At 38.4% G+C, this 25,869-nt stretch overlaps 1 protein-coding gene across 8 annotated transcripts in view; it reads left to right on the top strand.

Moving 5' to 3' along the window:
* ERG (ETS transcription factor ERG) overlaps window positions 1-25,869 on the top strand; it is a 143,865-nt gene that overhangs the window by 60,515 nt on the left and 57,481 nt on the right. The window contains exon 1 of one of the 8 annotated variants that reach the window (XM_085304917.1): window positions 18,268-18,393. The exons of the other annotated variants lie outside the window; for them this stretch is intronic. Coding sequence (XP_085161043.1) covers window positions 18,376-18,393 — 18 coding nt within the window. The 5' untranslated portion in view covers window positions 18,268-18,375. Of the gene's footprint in view, window positions 1-18,267; window positions 18,394-25,869 lie in introns of those variants that run through there. 8 annotated transcript variants of the gene reach the window in all.

Below are 25,869 nucleotides of genomic sequence, written 5' to 3'. Positions count from 1 at the left end.
ATTCTCATGATCTTGTAACTGCAAGCCTTAACTAGAGGCTCTTGAAAAAAAGATTAGTTTAATGTGAATTCTGAGATCTGATAACCCAGGACTTTCCACTACCTCAGCTGGCCTTTTCTGAGAGTGTATGCTGAAAAATATGGTAAAAATGAGGGCCATGACATCATGGGTGGAGTTGTGTGGAAGAGAACATGTCTCTGAAAACATTTTTTCCAGGAAGTTGGACAGTGCACTTGTGATTTCAGATGCTTTACTAGATATTCCTATATTTTTAATTATTTTCATCTTTAGGTAGCAAATGAACAACCTATTTTCATTCATTCGCTGCATTACTCTGTATTTTAGCAGAGTGAAGCATTCAAATGCTTTTCTATCCAATCTGTATATTTATATTTGAAAAAAAAAAAAAGCTCTTTAAGAAATGTTTTCTGATTGGTTTTTATTTAAAGAAAGAAAAAAGTGACAAATCATGGAGCTGGGAGCAAATATATGAATATTGTCAAATTTTAGCTATATATCCCTGAAAACATTGTCAGATAAGTAATAAAAATGCTATACTTCCCTTCTTTGAGGAATTCTGCCCTCTGAGCATAATAAAATTGAAGTAATTTAAAAGAATTATCTCAGAAACCCCACAACAAAATGAAGATAAAGCATAAAGCAAACCCACAATTAGTAATATAGATATGGTAAAATCTCAGAGGAAAGGACGGCCACATGCAGTCTACTGTAATGCTTCTGSTCTGTTTACTTGGGCACTGGGTAATCTTTGTGCTTGTCAGATGCAACAACAGAATGACAGAAAATAGAGCAGAAGTGCCACTGGAGAGGTTCCTGAGCCCATGCCCAGTCCTAGGGCAGGAGCGAYGGAGCTGATCAGGTGTGGCCCAGTTAAGCACTGATTTCACTTGCCTTTACTGGAGCTCACCACCAATGTAGCATCGTGCCCATTGGATGAACATAGCTGAGGGGAAAAAAATGAGATTTTTGACTCCAGAGATTATGCTCCTGGGCCTTAAGAGCTTATCTGAAGAAAAAAAAAAAGTAGAGTTGGACATATATGACCACTTCATGGTAGAGCAGCGGGTACTGCTGAGGGGATGACTGTCCCACTCTGGAGGAGAGGCCCTTGGTACAGGCTGATGAAAGCCTGTACCAAGCACTAAAGCACAAATATTTCTTCTGAGGCAAGATGCTGGACTTTAAACAACTATTCCTCACTCATATCAAGGGTGTGAAAAGTATTCTTCCAAAAGGGAAAGGCCTGGACTGCTGGCCCTTGGACCCTGTGGCTGTAGGATCAGGACTTTGCTGTGCAGTTGCTGCCAATATCAAATGGCGACAAAGATAAGTGCATATTTTGTGGTACAAATTGTTCTTCTCTTTGAGTAATATAAGACATTTAAGACATATAAGACATTTTTTTGGCCATTTTTTTCTACTTTTTTCTACCTGAAACTACCTCTTAAATCCATATATAGGCATATAAATAGAAATAATCTTGGAGTGAAAGTTGGCTAGGTGGATGGCGCTCAACACTGTTTGAAATCTGGGCAGCCTGAACCTTTGTCTTAGAAGATGACTCCAGAGGGTCTCCACTATCTTCAGAGGGTGCCTCTCTGACTAGCTCAGACCTTTTAGATAGCTAGCATGAGCAGAAATTTATCTCCTGCTTAAACTGAGGTTTAGCCATGAAGGCAACTAAGTTCAAAACTGCCAGAAGAAGTTTGCTTTTCAGGCAGTTTTTTATATCTTTCCTCTCACACACACATGCACTTTGGCTGCTGTTTATAATTTTAAATTGTTCCTTCTCAAATGTGAAAAGTATTGAGTAGCTGGGATAAAGTCCAGGTTCTAAAGAAGATAGTGACTCTGCTGATTTCAATGGAGACAAGATTTCACCCTCATTAGCTTTTCTTTTTTAATCTCTATATGGGCAGAAATACTTAATTGATTATGAACTGTATCACATTTTGCCATTTTATTCCGAAAAAAATGTAATGCTAGATAATAGTACATACATTGTGAAGTCAAGTTGCTGATTTTGTAAAAGGAAATGAAGTATTCTAGCTTGTAACCATAAGAAGTTCATAAGTGATTAAAAATGAGCTTGTAGAGTGTCAAAAATGGCAAACAGTGAACATTTTTTGAAGCTATGCAAATATTTGCATCAATGCCTGCATTAATCTAAGTATTTTGACATGTAATGAAACAGCCTTAACTTGAGGAATATGTTATACAACTGTGATTATCACTGAGATTCTATAATATCTTGATGACCTTCCAAGATGCAGCCCACGTAAACTTTGTTAAACTTGTATTAGCGATGATGAAATTTGCCTTGTAAACAACTTGAGAGGTTTGGATAAAAAATACCAACCTTGTTACTCAAGATCTTTTAAACAAGACCCCCAAAAATGCATTTTGTCATGTATTGCAACAATTTTGGTAGGATTCACCTAACTGTAGACATCTGCAATGTCTACATTTAAGCTACTTACCCATGTCTCCCTTTATATGAGTGCTCCTCTCCAATGAGAGGGAAACAGACATTTTTAAGGACAAAAATTGAAAGCTGAAAGCAGTAACTGAAAATTAACTAGAAAAATGGTTCATATGGAACACAGTCCTCCTAATTCCCTGAAAAGATGCTCTGGAAATAGTGTCCCATTGAAAAAAGAGGATACATCTGAAAAAGGTGTGGGGGCTTTTGGGAAGAGACAGATGAGAGAGCAGAGGTTTCCTCATGATCGATTGTGTTCACTGTAGGAAAAGTGGAGCTGTCCAGCAGCATAGGCTAAAGATACTGAAATTTTCTTTTGGGGGTAGAGAAATTGTGCTGTCTGGCTGAGAGAAGGAATGCATATGGGGGAAAATATTACCTTTTCCTTCCACCAGTAAGTGAGCACTGCACTTGCATGCTTTGCAGCTGCAGCCAGTATTGCTTTTGAAACCTCGTTGTTTGCAGAAGCTAAGAAAGGACTGTCTGAGTCTGACATCATCCACAAATGTTAAACACAAGTGGAGCTGGGTCGACGGAAGTTCTTTGAAACATACTTTGAAAYGTTGCAGTATTCAAAGCTGGCTTACATGCCCTGTGCTGTGATACGCAGCCTTTTGTTTTGCATAAGTGTTTGTTTTAATGAGGTAGTGCAATGCAGTTCATCAAAATCAGAAACATATGATGCACCCTAGGCAAGAGAAAGGCAATAACTATACAGATTTTTGAAGAGAGCTAGTCATACCACAGGCTACCATTATAACAGAAAAAACAACAAGAATTTTAATATAGCTGTCTGGCCAAATATATTAATTTAAATTGAATGGCTTTTTCTGATATTATAGCTGTGAGGCACAATGTTCTACTGGCAAGCATCTTCAAAACCTTTTTTAGAAGATTTGCTTCAAATTATTTCTGTGCACCAGATCTTGATGGTATGTACATTTGGGAGTCTAACCAAAGGAAAAAGCTTTTGATTAAATCAATGACCTTTCCTGGAGGTTGAATGAAATGGAGATTGTAATATGAAAAGCTACCTTCCCCAAATATGTGTTTTCTTCAAAATATTTACTCTAAGCTCCCCTCTATGAAGTTTACAGCAACTTTTTAGCAAATGCTRGTAGAATATGCCTTTGCCAGCACAGGAATACAGTTTCTTATTTTCAAACTCTCTTTTAATAAATTTCAGTCACTTCCATGATCACTTCCCCAAAGGGCTTGCTACCCACTGACTCCCATTCTTTGCCAAAAAAGACCTCTGGGTACTGTTTAATCTTGGAAATCTGGCCATAGCACATGCATGTTTTGCTGTACTTCTTTTAAACCTGGGAATACTTCTTTCCCTCAGCTAATTGCATCTTTCCATTTGGCAAACTGAAGATACTTTCCTGTTRCTGTGGAGAGCGGTGGGTGTGATCATTTCTTAATTTTTTTTTTATAGCAACTTCATTTGATTAAAAACGGTGTCACTTTATCTTGACAAATACCATTTTACATCATAAGGTACGTGAGGCAAAGCTCTGGGAACACACTGAAGTCCAAAACAACATGCAGCATGTTCCCAAGTACTTGCTGTTAATGGGAGTCAAATCCCACCAGGAGACCAATGGCATGTGTGATTTTACACTGCCTATTATTAGATTAGGCCTGCTACAAAACTCAGAAATTTCACCAAAAAGCACAGGCTCAGTCACAACTTACGTGTAGAGCTTGTAGAGGAAGGAGATTGCTTTCCTGCTCGTCTGGGCTGCCTGATTTTTAAATGGGTGTGGGACAACCTGCAGACAACACTTACACAGCTGGAAGTAGTCCCTTAGGATTTCTTCTGCTGTCTGATTCTCTGCAGCCCAAATTGTCTTCTACAGCAAAGACTTTTTTTTGGACTGTGCATGGATGATGCACCATAAATCACCTGATCAGGGTTTGACAGTCTGGCACTATGCGGACAGCTTATTTTAGAAAAGAAAATAAGCCTTTGTTTTATACTTGTTAGAAATGCAGTCTACTGTTTTTAATTCCCACAAAACCACTGTTTTCCCAGCATGTTTTCCTTAATTTTGGAGCCATAAATGCTATTTAAAACAATTGTGATAAAATCAGCGAATGAGACAACCTGCTAAGAACATTTCTCCCATGATATGCTACATTATGCTATTGTTAAATTGGTCAGCATTTTTGAGCCTCTCACAAGCAGACAATAGTAATTCTTTAAAATGTAAGGTATCAGCCGGTCTGTGGTCTCTTATAACACAACATCTCTTCYTCCATTCACAGAAGGGATGAGGCTTGCTAATGGAAGTAGTAACTATTACTATTTTTATCTTACTAGTTATAGTAGCTCTGCTACTCCGAAACCCAAAGTCATAGCCAGCCCTTCTGCTGTGTGTGCCTTCTCCCACACTCAGCCTCTGGTACCTTCTCTGAAACCCCTGTGCCATCRTCCTGTGTAATTAAAAGCAGTGCACAACTGAGGGCGAGCCAAGGGGCAGCATCCTCCCTCAGTGAGCTGCGGGGAAGTAATTTTGGCCAGCGTGTTTGGTAGCTCTGTCTCACTTTCCATGTTGTGTCAGCTGTCTCCCCAGGAAGGTGTGCATGGAAGTGCTTGCAAAGCAGCACTCCTGCAGCAGCATGCTGCCCCAAAGCCTCGGTGGGCTCAAGGGGTGAGGGAGAACAGCTGAGGGGCTGAGCAGATGTTGCTACCTGGGCAGTGTATACTCTAGCTTAAAATAGGTACTCAGGCCTGAGGAGTTGCTCTCCTACTATTCCAGGTGACAGCTCACTTCCCACAACCGAATGATGGGCAGCATCATATTTTTTGCAATTCAACCTGTGTTCTCCTGTGAGAGGACAGTTTCACATGGTTTAATGACAGTGTGGATTCACATAGTTATTTTGTTTTGTTTTGTTTTGTTTTTTCCCTCTCCGTTTCTTCCTTTGCCTTGAGCTTTCTCCTTGGAGACATGTTGCTGTTCATATTTATTTTTTTTTTGTGCCCAGGAAAAAATTCAAGATCCCTCAGGTACAACCAAGTTTTGCAACCCGTGAGACTGAATGCAGAATTATGGCCAGTCTCTGCTAAGGTGTAAATACTCAGTCCCAACTTAGTGGACTGAAGAGTCTGAATCTAGTACTGAATTATAAAGTTCRTGCCTGATTGTGTTACCTTCTTTCACACATGGGTAGCAGAGGACCCTAATCAGTTACTGACAATCACGCTTATCTACAGATGTTTCAAATGGGTACTTTTCTTCTCAAGAAGCAGTACTGTGATTCCTCGTGATTAGTATTGTTTCTTTGACACAACCAGCTAAACAATGATTTTTTAAAATGAAAACTATATTTCTTTTTGTGATGCCAAAGTCACCTACTGCAGATCAAAAGACTTGTCTACTTTCACAACCAGACAATTTTTGGTGATTTTTTTCACTTTCTTGCACATATCTGTGAGATCATGACTGTGCTGTTGGTCACCAGATCTGGTATGGTYGGAGTTGGCAAAGCTAGTTTTATTCTGACTTATGTGCATTTGATTACCTGGTTTGCTGTTCTGTAAGTGTTGGAGGATGTCCAAGCCTGTGTCAGATTTGGGTATTTTCTAGCAAAATGTTCCTGTTTAAAAGGTTTGCTGGGCTATTATGAAGCGAAGATGTATTTTTCTTTTTCTTTTCTCAAAGCYCCCAGCTGTAACTCTCCCTGGGCCAGGCCTGAAAGGTGTTGGTGCCTTAGGGCACCCTCTGATTTCAGGGCAGCCATGCTCAGCACAACTTGGGACCTAGCMCACAACTTGATGGTTCTTCTGTCTATGCTCAGGGGTGAAGGGGGCAATAAGCAACAGTTGATTGATAGGTGTGATCTGATTTCTCCTGCAAATCATCTATAAGCAGCACGATGTGTATCTGTTCTGTTCTGCTCATCCTTTAGTGYAGTACACGGGGATGATGTTTGAGATTTTGGGTAGGAGAGCAATTTCCTTCTAGTCCCTTTGGTTTTCTTCCTACTTTTCTAGAAACTTTCTCAATAACATTTGCCATCTTAGCAGCTCCTTTGAATTGTTCCATTCTTCCACTCATTTCTACATTTTGCATTTTGCCACCTGTATCTCTACCTGTCAGGGACACCAATACTCTTTTCTCTTCTGGGCAGGCATCACATTCTAGAAACTTTCAAAGGCAAAACATACAGTCTCAATACACATAACATGGGAGACACATGCCATTATTACTGCCTGTAGCATATTTTTGCAAATGGAACTACAGTTCTATCTGAATATTTAGAGACATTTTGTTTTAGAAATGTTGTAATGTTTTGACATTTCCTATTTTTTTCTCTTATTTAAAAAATAACAATTCACGGCAATTAATGGAATTCAACCYAAATTTGGAAATGATTCCACATGGCTCAAAGTTGCATTTTTTATTTATTTTATTTTATTTTATTTATTTATTATTCTTTTTTCCCCTAATGTGAGTCTGATATCCCCAAGATGATATGTTTGCAATTCACCTCAAAAAACAGCTCTCTCAGTCCTACTACCTAATGACCTGCWTTACTTAGCCTAATTTATCCAGTGCAGAAGGATGTTTGCTACCCTGCTGTATCCTTTGCACTTTCTTTGTACATTCTAAATATTTGGGGAGGGRATTTCTTTCCAAATCTTGGAATCATTATGTAACTAATGAGACTGGAGCTGAAAATAACATTACGATGAAGGCATGATATTATATATATAGTGTATATAATATACTTTAATGCATGAGATTTATTTTAACATATAGATGTTCAGRCTTGAAAACAGTTGGGCAATTTAAGATGAAGAAAGATAAAAACTACAGGAAAAAAAAACACAATAAGAAAATTAGCCTGAGAGTGAGAAAAGCCTTTGAATGAAACTTCACCTGCAGGAGCTGAATATTCTGTTAAGAGAGGTACCCACTAAAAACATTACCCTAGCTGAAGAGTGAACTGTTTTGACTTCTAATTTTGTACAGTCTTTAAAATTAATAACATTAATCTCAGTGTGTGAATTTGGCTATTCATAATACATGAATTTCTGTTGTTTGGTATAGGAAGCCTGCAAAGGTGATTTACTTCTTTTCCAACTATATTTGAACTAACATGTATCATTTTGTTATCCTCTTCAATTTTGTTTCAGCAACAATGTCTAGAATGACAGATTAGTAACATCACACTTGCTGTAACTTCTGCATTTTTTATTTTTCTAATAGAAGCTCAAGCCAGAAAAATATCCCACTTCTGGGCAATTGGTTAGAACCATTWACTATAATTTTTGACACTGCAATTATGTGGTTCTTAGTCAAATATTACATTCCAAATTCTTTCCTCATGGAGAGAACTGTGTGACTGGCAATATCTTGATGGACTTGCTTGGATCATACTTTTGATACTGGCAGATAAACAGCTTTGGTTCTGCATATGCTTGGCTTGAATGAAGCTTACACAAACTTTGAGAGGAATACATTCTTTTACAATATTTTTTGTGTGTTATTTGTATTTCAATGGCAAGCAAGTCTTTCTCTACCCCCAGATTTGCTGCTACCATTGTCCATATCGTACCCTAGAGGAGTTTATGGTCAAAGGTCCTGATTCAGCAAAGGATCTGATCAAGTATTGTGTCATAGTTTGGTTGTTTGTAATTCCTTCTGTCCTATGTTCTATACTTAAACAGCAGGTGAGGGGTAGAGCTGGGTAGTCAATGACTTTACTTAGTGACGAAGCTGCTGCCTTGGCAGGTGGCAGGTCCCCACTGGCAGGTGATGGAGGAGGGCTGGGTGCTATGACCAAGCACATGCTGGCTTGCTGCATAAAAGGCAGCAGGCTTTCCCCCTGCACCTTGAGAAACTTCGGGAATCTTGCTCTTTCCTTCCTTCGCTTTCTTGACAAGTGCCCTGAAAACACAGTGTTGAAATTAAAAAATGTATTGAAGGGAATGTCCAGTGTTTTTGAAGCTTGTTATCGTTTTTGTTTCAGCCAAAATTATTCAGCAAGTTTGACCTGAACTAAAAAATGGCTTCAGCTGTCCTAAAACCACATTCTTTGGCAAATAACTGAGTTGCCAATAATAAATAAAATTTCACCCAGCTGTGATGGAGACTTTCCACGTGGTAAGAGGCCTTGCAAGACTGGGATTGTAGCTTTGCATTGGAGGGGAATGAGCACTGTGMCTGAGTGTTAGGATATTAAACCATATGTTTTCCTTCTACATGTAATTTTGATCCTGAGTTTAGAAGATTTAGGGGGGAGGGTGAATATAGGTGGCTAATATTCTCTGAAGAAGTGAAACTACTTTGCTACCTAATGCTGTTGTGTTATGCCTTCCTCTAGCACCAATTGTGTACATACAACTGATCTTTCAGTTTAATATGTATAAACAATATATGCTTGAGATTGAGCTAATTTAGGTTATTATTTAACTGGTGGAAGTTCCAGCTATTTTATTTGTACTGGGTTCATCATTAATTTCCTGAGATAGTCGTTTAAGCCTGATTCTCTGAAATTGATAGGCATGATAAATTCCAGTGGCTAATTAGTGAAGGAGGTTGATATGCTGAGTAATGCTTTGTGAACTGTCCCTGATATCACTGACATTGGTATCAGCAACTAAGAATAGGAGGACCAACCCACCTATACCAGGCTCCTTTTAAAATGGCATTTTTGTATAATTTTGGTAAGCTGAATTATCAATGTCATGTCTAAAAAGGCCTTATTAATAGAGAAATGTGTAGTAAACTAATAAAATTGATTCTTTCTGCTCTGAATGCAATACTTTTACATATAAGAAGAGCTAATGATCAAATCCTTTAAAGACTGCTTTCCACATTACATAGAAAGTTCAAGTTTTCTGAAAATTGCCTGCATTTTTTCACCTACAATTTAGGTCTCCCAAAATTCTAAGTATCTGATTGCACTGSGAAATCATACAGTTGGCTGACCTATATTGTACATGCAAACTGGTGGCTTCAATTATTTGTGCCTGCAGTATGTGAAAGCATGAACAGAGGCTTGGTTAGAGCTAGCACGGAAAATTCTCCAAAAAACTCGGAATCAAAAAACTAGCATCCTGAGCCTGCAAAGTAACATCTGTAGATTCAACTTTTATGTTTAAYATAGTCTTCACTGATGTCAATGAGAATGTATCTTTCTACATCTGTTGGACTTGATCTTACTCACCCTGAAGTGAAAATCAGGGCTTCCATTCATTTTGGCAGCTAGAGAATTACATATATCTGTCAGCTGATATAATCTTTTAAGAAGATGGCGATGAAAAACTAGACACTCCATGGATTTGAGCACCATGAATTAGAGAAGTTTGGCATTTTCTAGCATTATCCTTTTAGAATAAATACCATTCTAAGGAACTAATGCAGCATGAAAAATTTTATTTCTGTTTTACTGGATCCCAATTAATTGGGAGTGATTGCTGTGAAAGATTGTGATGATGATGACAGATCTTTGGTCTGTAAAACCTCTGGGTTAAAATTATCTTGGCAATTAACTATATTCAGTGCTTTCTTTGAAGTGATAAGCATTTTATGCCCACAGTTTATATCCCTTAATGTAACTGAGAATTCTTTTTCTGTCTTCTTGGCAGGTATACTTAGTCCCCATTAAAAAAAATGCTTTTTTTTACTGTTGCCAAGTCCTTTGGTTTCACTGTACTTTTAAGATAATCATCTAACGTTCTTGTATGCTGTTGTAAATGTGTTTTTCTAAATGCTCTGAAATTTATAAATGTAGTCATACAGAAATCACACCAGGTAGGACTTTATCAAAGTGGCATTTCTTGCATATTGGAAATGCTTAGTACTCATCATCATGCTTTATAGGTCCAAGGTGTGCTGTAACTCTTTAAAGAGAGCTCTTGGGCACATTTCATGCTGGTAGTAAAAAGTACTTCTATAAACTGCTGGAGTAATGCCACAGGCAGGGAGTTGCCTGGACGGTAGTTCCTGGAATCACCCAGTTTCCAAACAAGTCTTTTCTACTACTCAATCTTGCATGGGTATCACTGCAGGTATGTGGTAAAGCTGCAACATGTGGGATCTAACTGAGGAGATGAGTAAGGCCATTTATATCTGTACTACATGTCTGTGATGTGATTTGAGGCCTGTGTGCTGCTCCTCAGAAAGCCACAAGAAAACTGTAGCTTCCACAGGCATTTTTGGGTGTTATCTCCTCTCAACAAGTTYGCTGCGCTCTTCAAAAAGGTGATAAATATTTATAGTTTAATTGTATAGTTGAAAGTCAAGCCAATGGTAGTTAATACTAATTATTTTTTTCTCACAAGGCATATGGTATCACTGGGACTCTGAGAATGGCAGAAATATCGGACAGTCGTAGAAATGTGTGAACTCTATCAGTTCTGGACCATACAACCTAGCCTCAGGAGTATTTCTAGAAGATGTGAGATACTACCACATTTCCTGAATGCTTTATTTCTATTTTTTTTAATTTCATTGCAAAATAATTGTTCAATGATTATTTTGTCTTGTTTTCAGTATTTAAAAGGACCAGCTAAATGTATCTCTCTGTCCTAGACTGTGAGAAAATACGCTGCTATTTGGAACGTGCTCATTTTGCAATGGCAAGTTACCGATGCAATAGAAGTAATTTACATTTACTATACACAGCATACATTTAGTGTTTGGAAACAGTGACAGGAATGGCATCTCCTGCAACCTGAATTTCTTCTTTCTGATTTTGACAAAAAAAAAAAACCCAAAAAACCCAATGCTCTTAGGGCAGTATTAATTTGTGCATTGCTCCATCCCTGTTACTCTTCTGCCTAGGTCCATCACCCACAGCCACGGGAAGAAAACAGGCACAGGTTTCCTACTTCAGATAGGGCAATTATTTAATCTCAGCATAAGATATAGTGAGATACTTGRCATGAGTTGAGATGAACTAAACAGGTCAAAGTTTTGTTTATATGTCTATTCTTTCTTATCTCCTTTCTTTCCCACTGCTGGAAAATTCACCTTTTGCTGAAGACAATTGCCTGAATTGAAAGAGGCTTGTCAAATATTGGGAAAAATATCCATGGAGAATCCAGTTCTGTTGCTGTTGTTCAAATCTGAGCTATTCTGCATTTGTATTTAACGTAAAGGCATATCAAAATCCTGAGGATTTCTATGTGTGTGGTGGGGGAGGTGTTTGGGGAGTTCATGTAGGTGTGTGCATGTATCTCAAGATGGTCGCAGGGTTGCAGTTTTCAGTTATTACGAATGATCTGGATTAGCCCCGGTCTTTCTGGGTCACTAGGTTCTAAACACAGTTATTTCAACATCTGTTTCTTGTTCACAGCCACTAACAAAGTACAACATAGAAAGCGTCCCAATTTTAGATGCATGTCTGGTACTTTCAGTAATTCAACTAGTTACTGAGAGAGAGAGAGAGAGAGAGAACACAAAAAAAAAAAAAAAAAAAAAAAAAAAGCATGCAGTCCTCCAAAGCATGCTATGATGCTATGAAAGCCAGAGCAGTGTGAGGGACACTTTAATAGGTTCCATTCTTGATGAAAGTCTTGAAACAGCCTCACTTATATGGTGTAGAAATCCAAAATGCCAGACATATTTGCTGCGTGCAATGCCCATCAATACCGGGTTGGTAAGACCCTGAAGGACAGCAGTCTGGAGTAAGCACTTCAAGCTATTGTATGCTTCAGTTAAAATTATCTAAAAACATTTGAGAAAGTGATGAAAAATGTTGGCCTTTGCCCTCCGAGTTATTTGTTTTTGCCTCACACAGAATTTACTTTATTAAAGTTTTTTTTTTTCCTTGCAGTATCATTGTCACTTAATCAGCTTTAAATCAGCATCTAGCCTAAAACAAATAGCTTTCATATTGGTAGCAACTTTCAGCCAAAGTTTTCAGTGCACTTTAATTGTTAATCCATACAGCACTCTTTTGGTATTTGATGATATAATTGCCACCATTTTAGAGAAGGGAAAACTGAGGAAGAATCAAAGRAAAGTTGTAGTGATATTCATTTCAAATACCGCTATTTGTTAGTTAACCAAAGGCTGAGTATCCCAGGTGTCATGAAGGTGCCCATTGTAGGTGATAGAGAGAAAGGGAGAAGTATGTTAAAGGTGTGAATCATCCCACCTATTTTAAGTAACTGTTACAGGATAGACTGAATGACATGATGAAAATACTTGTATCAGGGTCTGTRGAAAAAGTCTTGGAGAACTAGTTTAGTCTGGATATTTTAAAAGATTGATGAAATGAATTGCATGTCAGCAGTTAGTGACTTGATTCGCTGTCTGCATATGAGAATGCCATCACTTCCCGCTCTCATTAAGTGTTATGTATGTATGTTAAGTATTGCAAATAACTCCAGTGTCAAGATAATGGTGACTATGCCAACCTAATTCATGCAAATAGAACTCTCATTTTCTTTTTAATCTCCCATTTCTGTGATATATTTTATGTATGGAATAGATCTGGTCTCCCAAGATGATCAGGAGAGATAAGGTGGGCAAAGTGCTTTTGAAGAGTAGTTTAATCACCAAAAATATTTTGAATGATGCAAGCTATTTAAGGAATCAGAGTCAGTAAACAAAATACTTTGACTTCCATTTTGAAAACTTCCAGCATTTTATTTCTGTAAACATTTACCCATGGAGAAACAATACATTTTTGGTTGCTACTGTTTCATAAAGTAAAGTTAAAAAAAATATATTTCATGTTACCCTCAAATCAGCCTCTCTCCCAACTTCCAGCTTGGCCAGAAAGTCAGGGGCACTGGTCGTTCTGGCCATTGTGGAACGTAAGGCACAGGAAGGAAGGTGGGGATGGGATGGGGATGTGGAGGGTTCATTGGCTGAACAGACTGGAGGTGCTGAAGAGCATGTGTGGAGTGAAAGGAAGCAAAGACAGGAGAGCGGGAAGAAGTTAAGCTGTAACTGACCCTGAGGGCAAAACCAAAGATATATATGCCTTTGAAAGAAATCTATTTTATCTATTTGTATTAAAATATTATATACATAAAAAAATCTGGTTTGGGAAACAGCTGTACGTTGCAGTGGTGGAGGAAACAATGCAAAACCCTGGCAGGCAAACCAGAACTCTCCTTTTAGAGGGGCGCTGAGCACCCTCTAGTGACTACAGCTACTGAGACCAGCACAAAGCAAGAGCCGGGCAGGGGCTGCTGGCTGCCCAGGCCTCTCCCCACCGCACTTGTGGGTATTAAAAGTTCAGTGGGAAAATGTCCAAGGGATAGGGCCGTGCTCCTCCTCTTTCTGTTGTAGCGCAAAATGTGACACTAAGGCAAGTTAGAAATAGGAAAGCTTTGAAAGAAGGCTGAAGGAAGTGCTGCTTTTTATGGGATTGGGCACCCTGGTTGTTCCTCTGCGAAAAGGCTGTTTCTGAGAGCTTTTGTTGTGGTGAGGGGAGAATTGCACCTTCTGTGAACAGAATTATTGACATTTTCTTCAGAGTAGCTGAAAGCAGTAAATTAGAGGGAGGAAGTCCTGGTGAAGGACTTGGTGAAAACTTGATCAGAGCATATTTTGCCCTCACGCGGTGAGTTGAGTATGGCCAAACTGAATAAAAGGTTCAGAGCTACATTTATGCAAAATAGTCTTTTTAAAAAAAAAAAAAGAAAAGGAACAAACAAAACCTTTAAACAGATATCTTTGTGTGCCATGAAGCAGCATTAAAAGCTTTTTTCCTATTTATTAAAATCTACTTCCAAAAAACTGCTTTGCAAACTTTTCTATTGTACTTAAATTATTTGATATGTAACCTGGTTCTCCCTAAAGTCTCTTTTATACCTGTAGTACTGTTAAGAGGAACACAGTTTTATTTTACTTTTCTTTTCTCATTTCTTTCTTTTCCTTTTAGTACCCACATATTGTATGTACACATACTAAGCTCTAACCTGGGCATAAAACACAAGATGCATGTGTCTCCATACATTCTCCAGGAATGTGTCCCAGTTGAATTTAAGGAGAGAATTATTTATAATTTAAGGAAGTCTGTACATTTAAAGGGGCATGGGCCATGTTATTAGCAATGATAATAGCATTTTAGAAAGTAAAAAGGGAAAGATGCTATGTCAGCAGGCTGCCAAACAAGAGATGTGAGAGTAAAAGACATTGTGGCACTAGCAAGGATATTAAGAGCTCGTCTCTAGTCTCTTGGTCAGCCACAGTTGAGAACAGAATTCTTGGTTTGCTTCCCAGACAGCAAGATGGATTGCAGATCTGTTTACACAGGGAATATTGTAATGTATTTCTGACATCCTAACGCTCTAGTGGACATGATTTTTTAAAAGAATCTGAGGACTGGACTGTTCTTTAAGGCACTAGTGGTGTTTCAAATGGCATGAGAAATAATCACTTTGTCCTTAGATCGGTACATACATGTTAAACATAATTGTAATAACTCCTAGAAAGGCTGCAACAAGCAAAACATTCATCTTCTATGTTTTGCACCTAGTCTAAACACTTATTTTGGATGGTCAGACCAGATCTTTAGGTCTGTGCAGGGCTGATTTAAGTGGACTAAGATTAAGCCAGAATCAGAGTCTTGGTCTACAGTTCAGAAAAGCTCTTCTCTAAAGAGGGAGCTCTTTAGGTAAAAAGCACTTAAAGCAGTAATGGTATTCAGCCTGTTTGTATTCAAGAACGAACTTAAGCACAATCATAACTTTAAAGCAGGTGCAAAAACTCTATTTTGATCAAGAAACTTAAGAATATGTTTAATGTTAAGTACATGCAATCATGTTTTGTTGTTCTGGGGTTTCTAGATGCAGAAATGAAATGTCTACAGAAAGGAATCCAGACAAATTAGGGTGACAAGCCTCAGAGAAAGACTGTGGGGAAAGAGGGTGTTATGTCGCTTGTGTGGCTTTTTAATATTTTTAATGCTTTTTTGGTGTTTTCATTCTGTCTGTTGACAAAGCTGCATTTTTTTTTAACTCACACATTATTATTTCAAACAATAGCACATAGTTGCCTAACATAACAAAACATATTTTCTTTCTATTTAATCTTAGCAAAATGCAGAAAAGAGAGAAATAGTAGAAGTGTTTGTACTATTTTTCTTTTGCCACTGGATGACTGTGATTTGATAAGCCAATATTTTCCTTTCCTTACAATACCAAGGCTCTGTCTTGCAATTGGATCAACACAAGCCTAAGCACTCAGAAATCTGCCTGTAGGTATTAGCTTGGAAATCAAATAAACTTCATTGAATTCTTTGGCACAGAAAGTGTGCCAGTTTAAAATGGCAAAATCCTTACTGGGTTGTGGGCTCTATAAAACTTATGTAATAATAATACAGCTCAGTTAGGCCTGATATTACATGCCTTATGCTTCCCAAAGCCCTACTGGGGTTTCAGGCATCAACAGGAGGTTTGTCTATATGGAGATAGCCCGGAGAAGAATCATTACCAAAACATGCTTTTGAATGAATTTGTTAGACGTTATCCACTGGAGAGCTGGAATGGATATTTCAAGCCGCTCAGTGTGTTTGAGGGGGAAAAAAATATCATGGGCTTAACTAGAGTGGAAGTCACCCAACTGAAACATTATACAACGCTTTGAAATTTCAAGAAAATGGTTCTAATCTTTTGGCTGTCTTGCTCATTGTTTGGAGATGAAAAGGGAGGAAATCAACATCCCCATGAAATACAATTACTGTAAATTGCTTTCTTTTCTTACTGTTCATAATGAAAATAGGAAAGTTACCAGAAGCCACCTACTCGACACAAGCACAGTAGTTCAGTCGATGCAGGTTGCAAGAAGACACTCGGCAGTGCAGAAACACTGGATTTACACATAAACAAACTCACAGAGAGTATAAATTATTCCACTGCAGTGCTAACTCTAGATAGGTCACCTCCGCAGAAGTCACCTCTGCAGTGGAAGAAACAAGAGCTCCATAGAGCAGCCTGTATAATCACGCTCAACTTGTATGTGGAATTGATGCTGTGCATCTAGAGTGGGGAGGAAAAGCTGGGGCATTGGTGTCCCCTTCCCCAACTCCTCCTGTCCTCGAGTGTGCGGGAGGCTCTCTCAGCCCCTCAGGAGGGGGCCCGTCCTCTTCCCCGCTTGGGGCGAGGGAGGGACAGCCGCTCCTGCGAGGCAAACGCCTGAGAGCCACACGGGCAGCGCTTCGTGCCCTGGAGAAGCACATGGCTGCGTTTAGTCTTGTTTGGGTCAGGATGGGAGAGAAAGAGCAAACTGAGCCTCTTTGTTCTGCCTTTGTCACTGTGGACCACTGGGGCAAAAAGCATACCAATTGCTGGAGGTGATTTCAATTTTCAGTAGCCATCATCAGTTACAGAATTTCCATTGCACCCTGATTTCCAATCGTTTTCCTAAGGAGCAGGAGAAGAAGGCAATGGAGAGGGTGCGATCACCTACCCCTGGAAAATAATGCTACTACAAGCCTGTTTCTTATTCTCATTCTTTCTTATTCTTTCTTATTCTCTTTTTATCGTACCAGAGTCTCTGGTCCAAGAGCAGGACCCTGTTGCAGCGAGAACAGTTTACCCGGTGCTGCAGTGCTTTCAAATAACATGTCTGTGGTTCGATGTTGTTATACAAAGTACTCAAAAATCATAAGCAGGTTAGGATCAGAGGAGCTTTTAAAAATTACAAAATTGCTAAAAAAAATCTGACTTCTTTTACTTTTCCCTACAACTTTCGAAGGTCCTGTTTTCAAACTCTTCTCTTCTAAATGAAAGCTCGGAATCTCTTGATACCAAGAACTGCATCTTTTACAAAAATAGAAAATGTTGAAAGACTCACAAGAGCAAGACAGTTGTGCCAGCACCGGATCCTCAGTGGGTCTTTGCATGTGCAGTTTTACATTGGCTGGTGCTGTGGAAACACTTTGCCTTTCTTATTCCCATTTTTTTTTCTTTCTCCCCTACTCCCCTACTAGGAGTTCAGCACTTCTGAGCAAGGTCCTAGGATACAGACAGCCTTTCTTTTGCACAGCCTGTAGTACTGGGGTGCCTGGAGACTGCCAAGCACGACACCTGGATAAATGAAAATCTGATATAACACCGAATAACAAATGACTATTACACTCAGCTCAGGAAGGGAATTGCCAATGAAATCATTTCATTTTCATATATGGACCGAGCAGAGGAAGCTGTGAACAAAAGAAAGAGTGTGGAAATTTTAAGACTGTTGAAGGCATTCAGGCATTTGCTTTGGAAATGTATGAGTTTTTGTGATTCTTTTTCTCGGTAAGAAAGAGGCATCAAAAAGAAAAGGTTGTTTCCAGTCTAGTTACTTCTTCTCTAAGAAAAAAATGTGCTAGATCAGATAGGCTAGAAAGTGTCAATAGCTCAAGAATCCAGGAATGAGGTTAATGGACAAATATAGATGTGGTGTAAGCAGGCTAGACTTCATTAACATATTTGGAGATACACCCGCTTATACCAAGTCTGGCTTTGGCCCTGAATCAGCAATTCCCCAGCGACTAAAGTCTCTGAAACCAGTGCCGAATTTGGCCCATTTCATCTGACATCTGCATCCTGCCTCAGAGTGGCATGTCACACTTACTGCACATCAGATCACACCTGCCTAGGCAGTCAGAGGCAATTGACTTTTTTTGTTAAAAAAAAAAAAAAAAAAAAAAAAAACTAGTCACATATCATCAAGAAAAACAACATTGTTTTAGGACTCTTATCTCTTCACTCCCAAATATCCTGTTTCTTCGAGCTGCAGTGGCCAGGACCAATAGAAACCTCTTCCTGCCATTGGCTGACTTCATTTCCCAGAGTTAGCACAATCTCATCCGCTCTAAACAACCTCATCAAAACTTCTTTCTGGTCAGAGCGAAGCAATAATTATTATTAACAATTATTAGCAATCAATAATCTTGATCACATTATGGCAAGCACTATTAAGGTAAGAAAGGGGTACCTTTTTTATTGGAATTTTTTTTCCGTAACGTGTGCTTTGGTTTCCTTTATCAACCTAGATAAGTTAGAATTGGGCAACACCCCCACTGCCACAATAGAGGACAACAAGATTTCCTTTGTACTGCCTAGTAAATTTCCTTTTTCCTACTCCAACCATCCGCAAGGCTTAAAAACTTCAAACTCGGAAAAAAAATTGGGTTTTTTAAATTCAGTGCTGTGGATTGCATATGCGAAGCCCTTTTATGAGAGCTTCTGAAATTTCTTGTAGGTATCGTTATGACAACTCGGACGTGTTTGCGGACTGCCAGAAGGGGAGAGGGTGCTCGCTGAAAGGAAAGGAAGGGTTCCTAGGAGCGCTAACCTTTTGGATACTTTTAAATGTTTCTCTTGTTGATGGGGATGCAAATATTAGCAAGAGGGAGTGAGAGGCACCAGCTCATTTCTGTGGCATGCAGATGTTAATGGTGTGCTTTTCGAGAAAATCTATCCTGATCCTCAGGACTGTGCTTAATGTTATTTTAATGGTGGCGGCAAAATCTCCTGGGCGTGTTCTTTTTGTTTTAATTTTTTTGGACAATAAAATTCTCTTAATGGTTTGTAAATTTATCTCGGTGCGTAAGTTTTGTTCTTTTGAGAACAGCTTTGCTGTTTTTTTCAGGTTGTGTCACTTAGAAAGTTGAATAAATCTATATGTCTGTCTATCAAGTTTTTGCTTCTCTGTATGTTGCAATAGATAGCAGTTACAGATATAGCAATAGCTGTGATTAATTGCAGAAGTATAACTGTAACTAAATGCTTTGTGATAGTGAAACTAATTTTACATAAAGAGCAAAACTGCATGTACAGTGAGGACTCTGCATCATTGTTTTATCAGATTCGGGATCAAAGTATTTGATTTCTTGGTAGTATTGTGTATTTTTATACTTTTCTAATTATGCTAGAGATTTAGTAAGAGATATGGAATGGCAGCAGTGCCTGACCGTTAGCTAAGTGGAGTTGCAGTTTGATTCCTGAGTAACTTCTGCTTAGTTGTTTACATTTTAACAATCATTTGATGCTTTTTGTTAAAATTTCTGAAATCTAAAAGTCTTGCCTCAAGACAGTGCAATGAAAAGAAAAAATGAACCTTCTCTTTTTGCAATCAATGATGCTTTCAAGAGTTTATCTATAGAGACAAAGATCCGCATCTACTCTACATTGCTGGCCAGTATCTATTGTACGCTAAAGTAGCTCCTGAAACAGCTGAATTCCCTTTGGTTTCACTGTGCAGTTCAGAGCACGGAGGATGTGAAAGGATAGGGCTCTATATGAAAATCTTGAGGTTTAGAGAGTCAAGTTTTGCATTGCTAAAAGAAGGTGCTATATGCTGAGATAGTAATGTGGATTTGTTTGCATCTGTTAAACAGAATGTATTATTGATATCAATAGGAATTTTTTTTTCAAGAACGATAGTGCAGTGTGCCTAGATGTTGTATATATTTTGAGGAGTTTGTGTTATTTGTTTTTTGACATTTGCCCTAGGCTGAATTACAGTAGCATAAGTGATAATAATATCACTTTATTGTTATTTTACCTCTACCTTGCACTACAGTGGTAAGAAGATATTAACATGCATTGTGCAGCCTGTACAGTGCAGACAGCAAAGCCTCATAAGTGGAAAAAAATGTACTTTTTTATCTCCTCATCTGGGAGCATGAAACCTGTGGGGAAATGTACACCCCAAAATCCCGAGGATTTTGGCCTGCAGGACTTATATTTTGAAGCAAGGTTTTTACTTATGCAAGTGCAAAAGGTAAAATGGTTGGGAAGAAACGACAGGTGCTTTGTACTGTGGATGCAGGAAATGTGCTCTGACATGAAGCTAACCAAGTCCCAGGAGATTCAATTCCACTTTTATATTAGGTATATAGAGAAGTTATTTAACTGGGAGAAGGTTTTCAAAATAAAAATCCTCCATCTGTAGGCCAAAGGGGTGTCTGTGTTTTTGCTAAACAGCTATGTAATATGATTTCTTTTTATTTTTTTGCCATTTGAAAATAACGGCCTGTGTTGTCTGCTGGCGACATGTAGCACAGTTTTTCCAACATACACATCATGAGGCTGTAGCTGTAAAGGTAGAAAGCCTTATATGGGATCTCTGCCCATACGTGTGGAAATTGGGTGCTGAATGGCTATTTGTTTGTTCATAACCAGGTAGAAATTGCTATGGATGCACATAGGTGCAAACGTGGCTTTCCACTCTAGCTATTTGATTTCTCTTTTTTTATCTCAAACCTGCAGACAGTTTGGATACATGGGATGTCGGACTGACTTAATTAGGTATATTAATAATATTAACTGGTATATTTGAAGACAAACATTTATGTAAGATAAATGCCAGGGACTGGCGTTGATGTAACAAGCCTGGTTTTGTTGGGAAATATACCTCATCTCATACTCTAATTTCCCTCTATTACCCCCTCCTTTCTCTTTTTCCCTCCTTCTCCCCAATGATAGGAAAGTGGCTCATTCATCGCTCACCTCGGTGCTGATAAGCAAGTAGAGCAGTTTCTAAGCTTTTGCCAGCAAGTCCACAATAGCTTGTTCCTTACTGGTGTCTTTGGTGAGAAGTTTCTCCTAAGAAGGAAGCAGCATCACTGCCTTTTTCCTAGACGATGAAAGAGATTAGTTGCTTTAATTTTGCCATGTGTGCTGCAAGAGTAGCCACCCGAGCTCGTGCCGGTGGTTCTTGCAGCCCAGGAACCCGCTGGTGTGGCAAGGAGTGATGACAGCTGCTTTGGAGAGCAACGTACGAAAGTGCCGAGAGGAAAGTGGTGGGATAGCGTGTGTGTCTCCACAGCCAGGGTTTTGGTTTCTGTACATGGTCAGGAGGCTGATTATTTCTAGTATATTCACACTGTCTACCTGAGGCATGTATGGACAATCTCACTGTTACATTTTTTTAGCATTCTAAGGAAAAAAGGCTTTTTCAAGTGGAGAAATTGTCCTAACTGTCACGATTTCAGCACTAAAGTGACATGTTTTCTTCTGGCACAAAAAGCACCAGAAAGATGTGTGCAGTGGCACAATGATACAGAGCACTGTATCCCACCAGTTACAATAAATACAATAAGTACAGTTTTAAGGCTTCTGAAATAGGCATATGTTTGTTGGGTTTTTTCCTTTTCAGAGTGTAGCAAAAATTACTTAAGTGTCACCTTGTGGTGAAGTAACAATATTTATCCTGAAGATCATTTTGTTTTCCCCATCATCCTATAGTGGAGGAAAGAACATTAAATAGAAAAATGCAGCTAGAATTTTAATTCCTTGCCCTGTAGCAGGCCTTGTTATATTTCTCTCCCTAACTGCCAGTGCAATTATACTTACTTTTAGATTTTTTTTTTCAATAAGTTTGCTTCAGTGGCTTCTTGATCACACTTGTGGATATTTCTTTTACTGTAATTTACTTCTAAATGCATGTGCATGGCCACTTTTTATTATTAATTTCTAAAATGCTGTTGAATTAAAAGCTGTCATTTCTGGGAGAAAATGTATGTGTATCTGATAAAGAGCAAGGGAATCATTGCCTTTTCTAAGGTTAGAAGAGGTCTGGATGTACTGATTAAAGCAGTATATACAAAGGCAAGATTTTTGTAAGAGAGTGTCTCTCTAGATTATTACTTATTTCTCACTTAAAAAAAAAAAAAGACTAAGTATTCCCTCAAAGTCAAGGAAAGCTGAAGGAGATTTAAAAAATCTGTTCTTGGCATATGGTAATGTTTAAGTCTTTGTTTGGAGGGCTGCATCTGCACTAAAGCCAATAGCACTAATACAGTAATTTGTACTTCTGTTCCTTGCATTAAAAAAAAATGAAGATTATTCCACTTTTGTTCCTTATCTCAACTTGCAAGCGATTCAGTGCTGTACTTAACTTTAAGCCTGTAAATAGTCCAATTGTCTTTGGTGATATAATTCAACTTTCTTAAAGCTATGCTCACACCTAAGTGCTTTGGTGAATCAGAAACAAGAACAGAAAGTGTGTCTTAAACTGCGTAGCCTGATCTTGCACTCCTTAATTCAAAATTTCCACCAATTTCAAGGGGATTTGGTACCAATAAAGGCAGGAGAATCAGGCCTGTAATTATTTCCAGATAAAACCGTATTTCCAACTGAAATACAAATGTAAGATTGCAAGTACAAAATAGTTATACAAGAAGAGAAGAAGGTTTTGGAGGGTATTACTTTGTTTTATCTTGCTTTTAGTCAGTGGTCATTTAACTCTGTCTGATTTGTGGCTACATATGCCAAAGCTAAGTGCAATATAAGGATTCTCTTTCCCAGGAGTAAGTCTGCAGGAAAGGAACAACAGCTGGAAAATGCGTATGTTTGACTGTTTGGGTTTGTAAATTTGTTTGTTTTTCTTAACAAGAACTATATTATCTCATAACAAAATGTTTTTCAGTAAGCTGCAAGAGTTACAAAGGGCCTTTCAGAAATAACATTAAAAGAATCAAGAGCCCTTAGGGAACGACTTGCTGAAAGATAAATGCAGAAGTATTTTTAAGAAATGTGAATGCCAAAAGAAGATATTTATTTTCCAAGTGACAGTTTATAATTCAGTGCAAATATATAATGCTGTTCCCCTAAAAGGAAGTAGGCTTCACAATGTAAGTAAGTTTCTAAATCAAGCCTGCAGAATTATTTGGGAAACAAGCAAAGTGCGGAAAAAAGAGAAAAGTTGAGTTTATATCACTTCTATCATCAATTTTAACAGAGTAAAACTCATTTCACAGTTCATGGTGAATTAGCTAAAAGTTCATTTTCTTTGATAGGTATTGGTACAGTAGAGAAATGCAACCAGCAGTTTTTCATATTGTCATTAATGATAATAGTCTGACAAATGCACGTGCTCTGCTTATCATTCTGCTGTCCTTAATATGCATTTGTATATTATAGAAGAAATGCTGACTGTCTTCAAAACACAGAAGAAAGATACAGAGACTTCAAAGTGCTTACATTAAAAAGCGATTAATCTTTTCCTTAAAGGATGGGAGTGTCCTTATGGTTGAAAAGGTTATTTTAAATGTTACATCCAAATCTGCTTGAGGTTGAATAGGGCTCTCTCTCTCCCTCCCCCCAGTAAAAGAAAGGCTGCACAGTCCTGTAACACAGCTCATCACAGTGATGAGAGGGACGCGAGGTTTCGGGAAATTTGGTGAGATTCAGGTAGCCAACCTGTACCATAAGAAGGTTGTCTTATCTGCTTGGCTTGCAACCTTAGAAACTGAGCTGCTGATTTTTATTATGCAAGTTGCTATCCTATTAAAACCACTAGATGTTGCTTTCAGGAAATTATTTGCAACCAAGTAACATTAGTAACGATTTTTAAGAACTAAGTACAAGCTAGCGATTACCAGTTCTGTTAATTATTATGTCGTAAATCTAACTCCTCTCAAATTACAATGAATAGAATGACAATTATGATCATAAAAATGTCATTAAGTATCAGAAGGTTAAAAAGAGTCATGAGTAATAATTAGCAGTTTTTTAAAGCCTTAGGCTGAAAGACACATCAACCTGTCATCCACATACAACGGACCAGACAAATTATCTTTCAAGCAGATTTTGGAAATGAATGAATGGAAGGAATGCATATGATGTGATGTCTCAGTTTTGCTTGAAATGTATATTTATTTGGTGGGTGTATCTCAACTGATCTGCATCACTCAGCTGTGTTAATGCATTTAAATTAGGAAAAGATCTGACTTGGTGAGTTAAATATATGTATTGCCTGGTTAAGCTGTGCCTGACAAACAGGAAGGAAGTATAACAACAAATTGGAAGTATTGGCTATATGCAAATACCTGAAGGAAGGGGTGGTGAATAACTATTTATGGGAAGTGGCAGAACTCTTTTAAATGACCTACCTGACTTTACAGACATCAGAGAGCAAAACATAGGGAAACAGCACTATAATTGGGAGCCAGCCACGGGAGTCTGCCCTTGCAGTCCTCTTCCTTAACTGCTAGGAATTGTACTGACACTTGGAAAGGGAAACATCTCACTGACAAACCCTGAATTACAGATGTGCTGAGAGAATGAAGTGACAGCATATAAGTCCTACGTGGAAGATGATGCATAACCACAGTGGTATCACATAAGGCTTTTTAAAACCTTGTTCTTCAGAGTTGAAAAACATCTTTTTTTAGATGATATGTTTATTACCTTGGTAAACAGTAAAATGCTGCCACAGCAATTACCTTGATAATAAAAAGTCTGTAGACAGATACTTCCTGTGTTCATTTCCTACCAAGATAAGTCGCCAAAATCAGGGACTACCAATACAGGAAATGCTTTCAATAGGAACTTCCTATCTGTTAATATCTAAGTCACTGAAAAGATCTAAGCACTTCATGTTTGCAATAAAGGTAATGTCCTACCTGTTGCTATTTAGACTTTTAAGTCACAGAACAATAGATCTGTTTGGATAAAAATTTTGGAAATTTAGGACCAGTGTTGTTATACTGGACTATGAAATGTCTGAGTTTTTTTTGCAGTGGTAGGAAAAGCGGCCCTGCATTTTACAATACTGTAAGCCAGAGTGGTTTAAAATACATTAACAAGGATTAAAAACAGGCAACTGGCAGATTAAAAACAAGCAACCTCCCTCCGTCACCTTGCATACTGCCTGCATCCTTTCCTTCTTTGTATGCATCATCCAATGAACTGTACATTTCACGASTGCTGAGGTGGTGCTCATTCACAAGTTGTTCAGGGTGAGCTCTGGCTCTATTAAAGAGTCACAGCCACCTCTTGCCATTTGCGGTGCCATGTATATTCAACTGAAATGATTGAAATGGAAATTTTGCCTCACTCTATGGAGAAATAAAACTATGACTAACCTTCTGGTAAGAAAAGGAGAAACCTAAAGCAAAAGAAAAATAAACAGACCTTGAAAACTCAATTGCTAATAGTAAGTTCGGGGTAATTATTTTCAGGCACATGAATAGAATGAATGAGGATTTAGGAAATCTGGAATGAAATCAGCCAAAATGAAGTCAAAAGGATTTGACCAATGGCTTGACTGGAGCCAGGCTTTTACCCAAATTAGTCAGAAGCTCGGCCCAAATTTTGTTCATTGTTCTGCCAATGACTCCAGTGGAGTCACTCCAGGTTTCTGCCACTGTGGCTGAGATCAGTATCACGGCCTTTCCCCACGGAGTTCAGCAGTGCTTTGCTGTTGTGGCTTGGTACGTATCGTGCCTCTTCATCTTTGAAGAAAAGATCCACATTCTGTTATCCCTTTAGACTACTGAACCATGGGGATCGGCAGCTGTTTAAATTCATGGTGTGCTCTAACAGGCTGGGAATCAGAGGATGGATTTATAGACCCTTTCAAAGAACATAATAAATACATTGTCTGGAACATCGGCTGTCGGATGGGAGAGTCGGTCCTGTGGGGATCTGATTCAAAAGCCCAAGT

The sequence above is a fragment of the Rhea americana genome, unplaced genomic scaffold, assembly GCF_003343005.1.
Source record: "Rhea americana isolate MKP2758 unplaced genomic scaffold, rheAme1 scaffold_101, whole genome shotgun sequence".
Classification (NCBI taxonomy): Eukaryota; Metazoa; Chordata; class Aves; order Rheiformes; family Rheidae; genus Rhea; species Rhea americana.
Note: the sequence above shows the minus strand (reverse complement) of the source record. Positions and strands in the feature narration are given on the sequence as shown.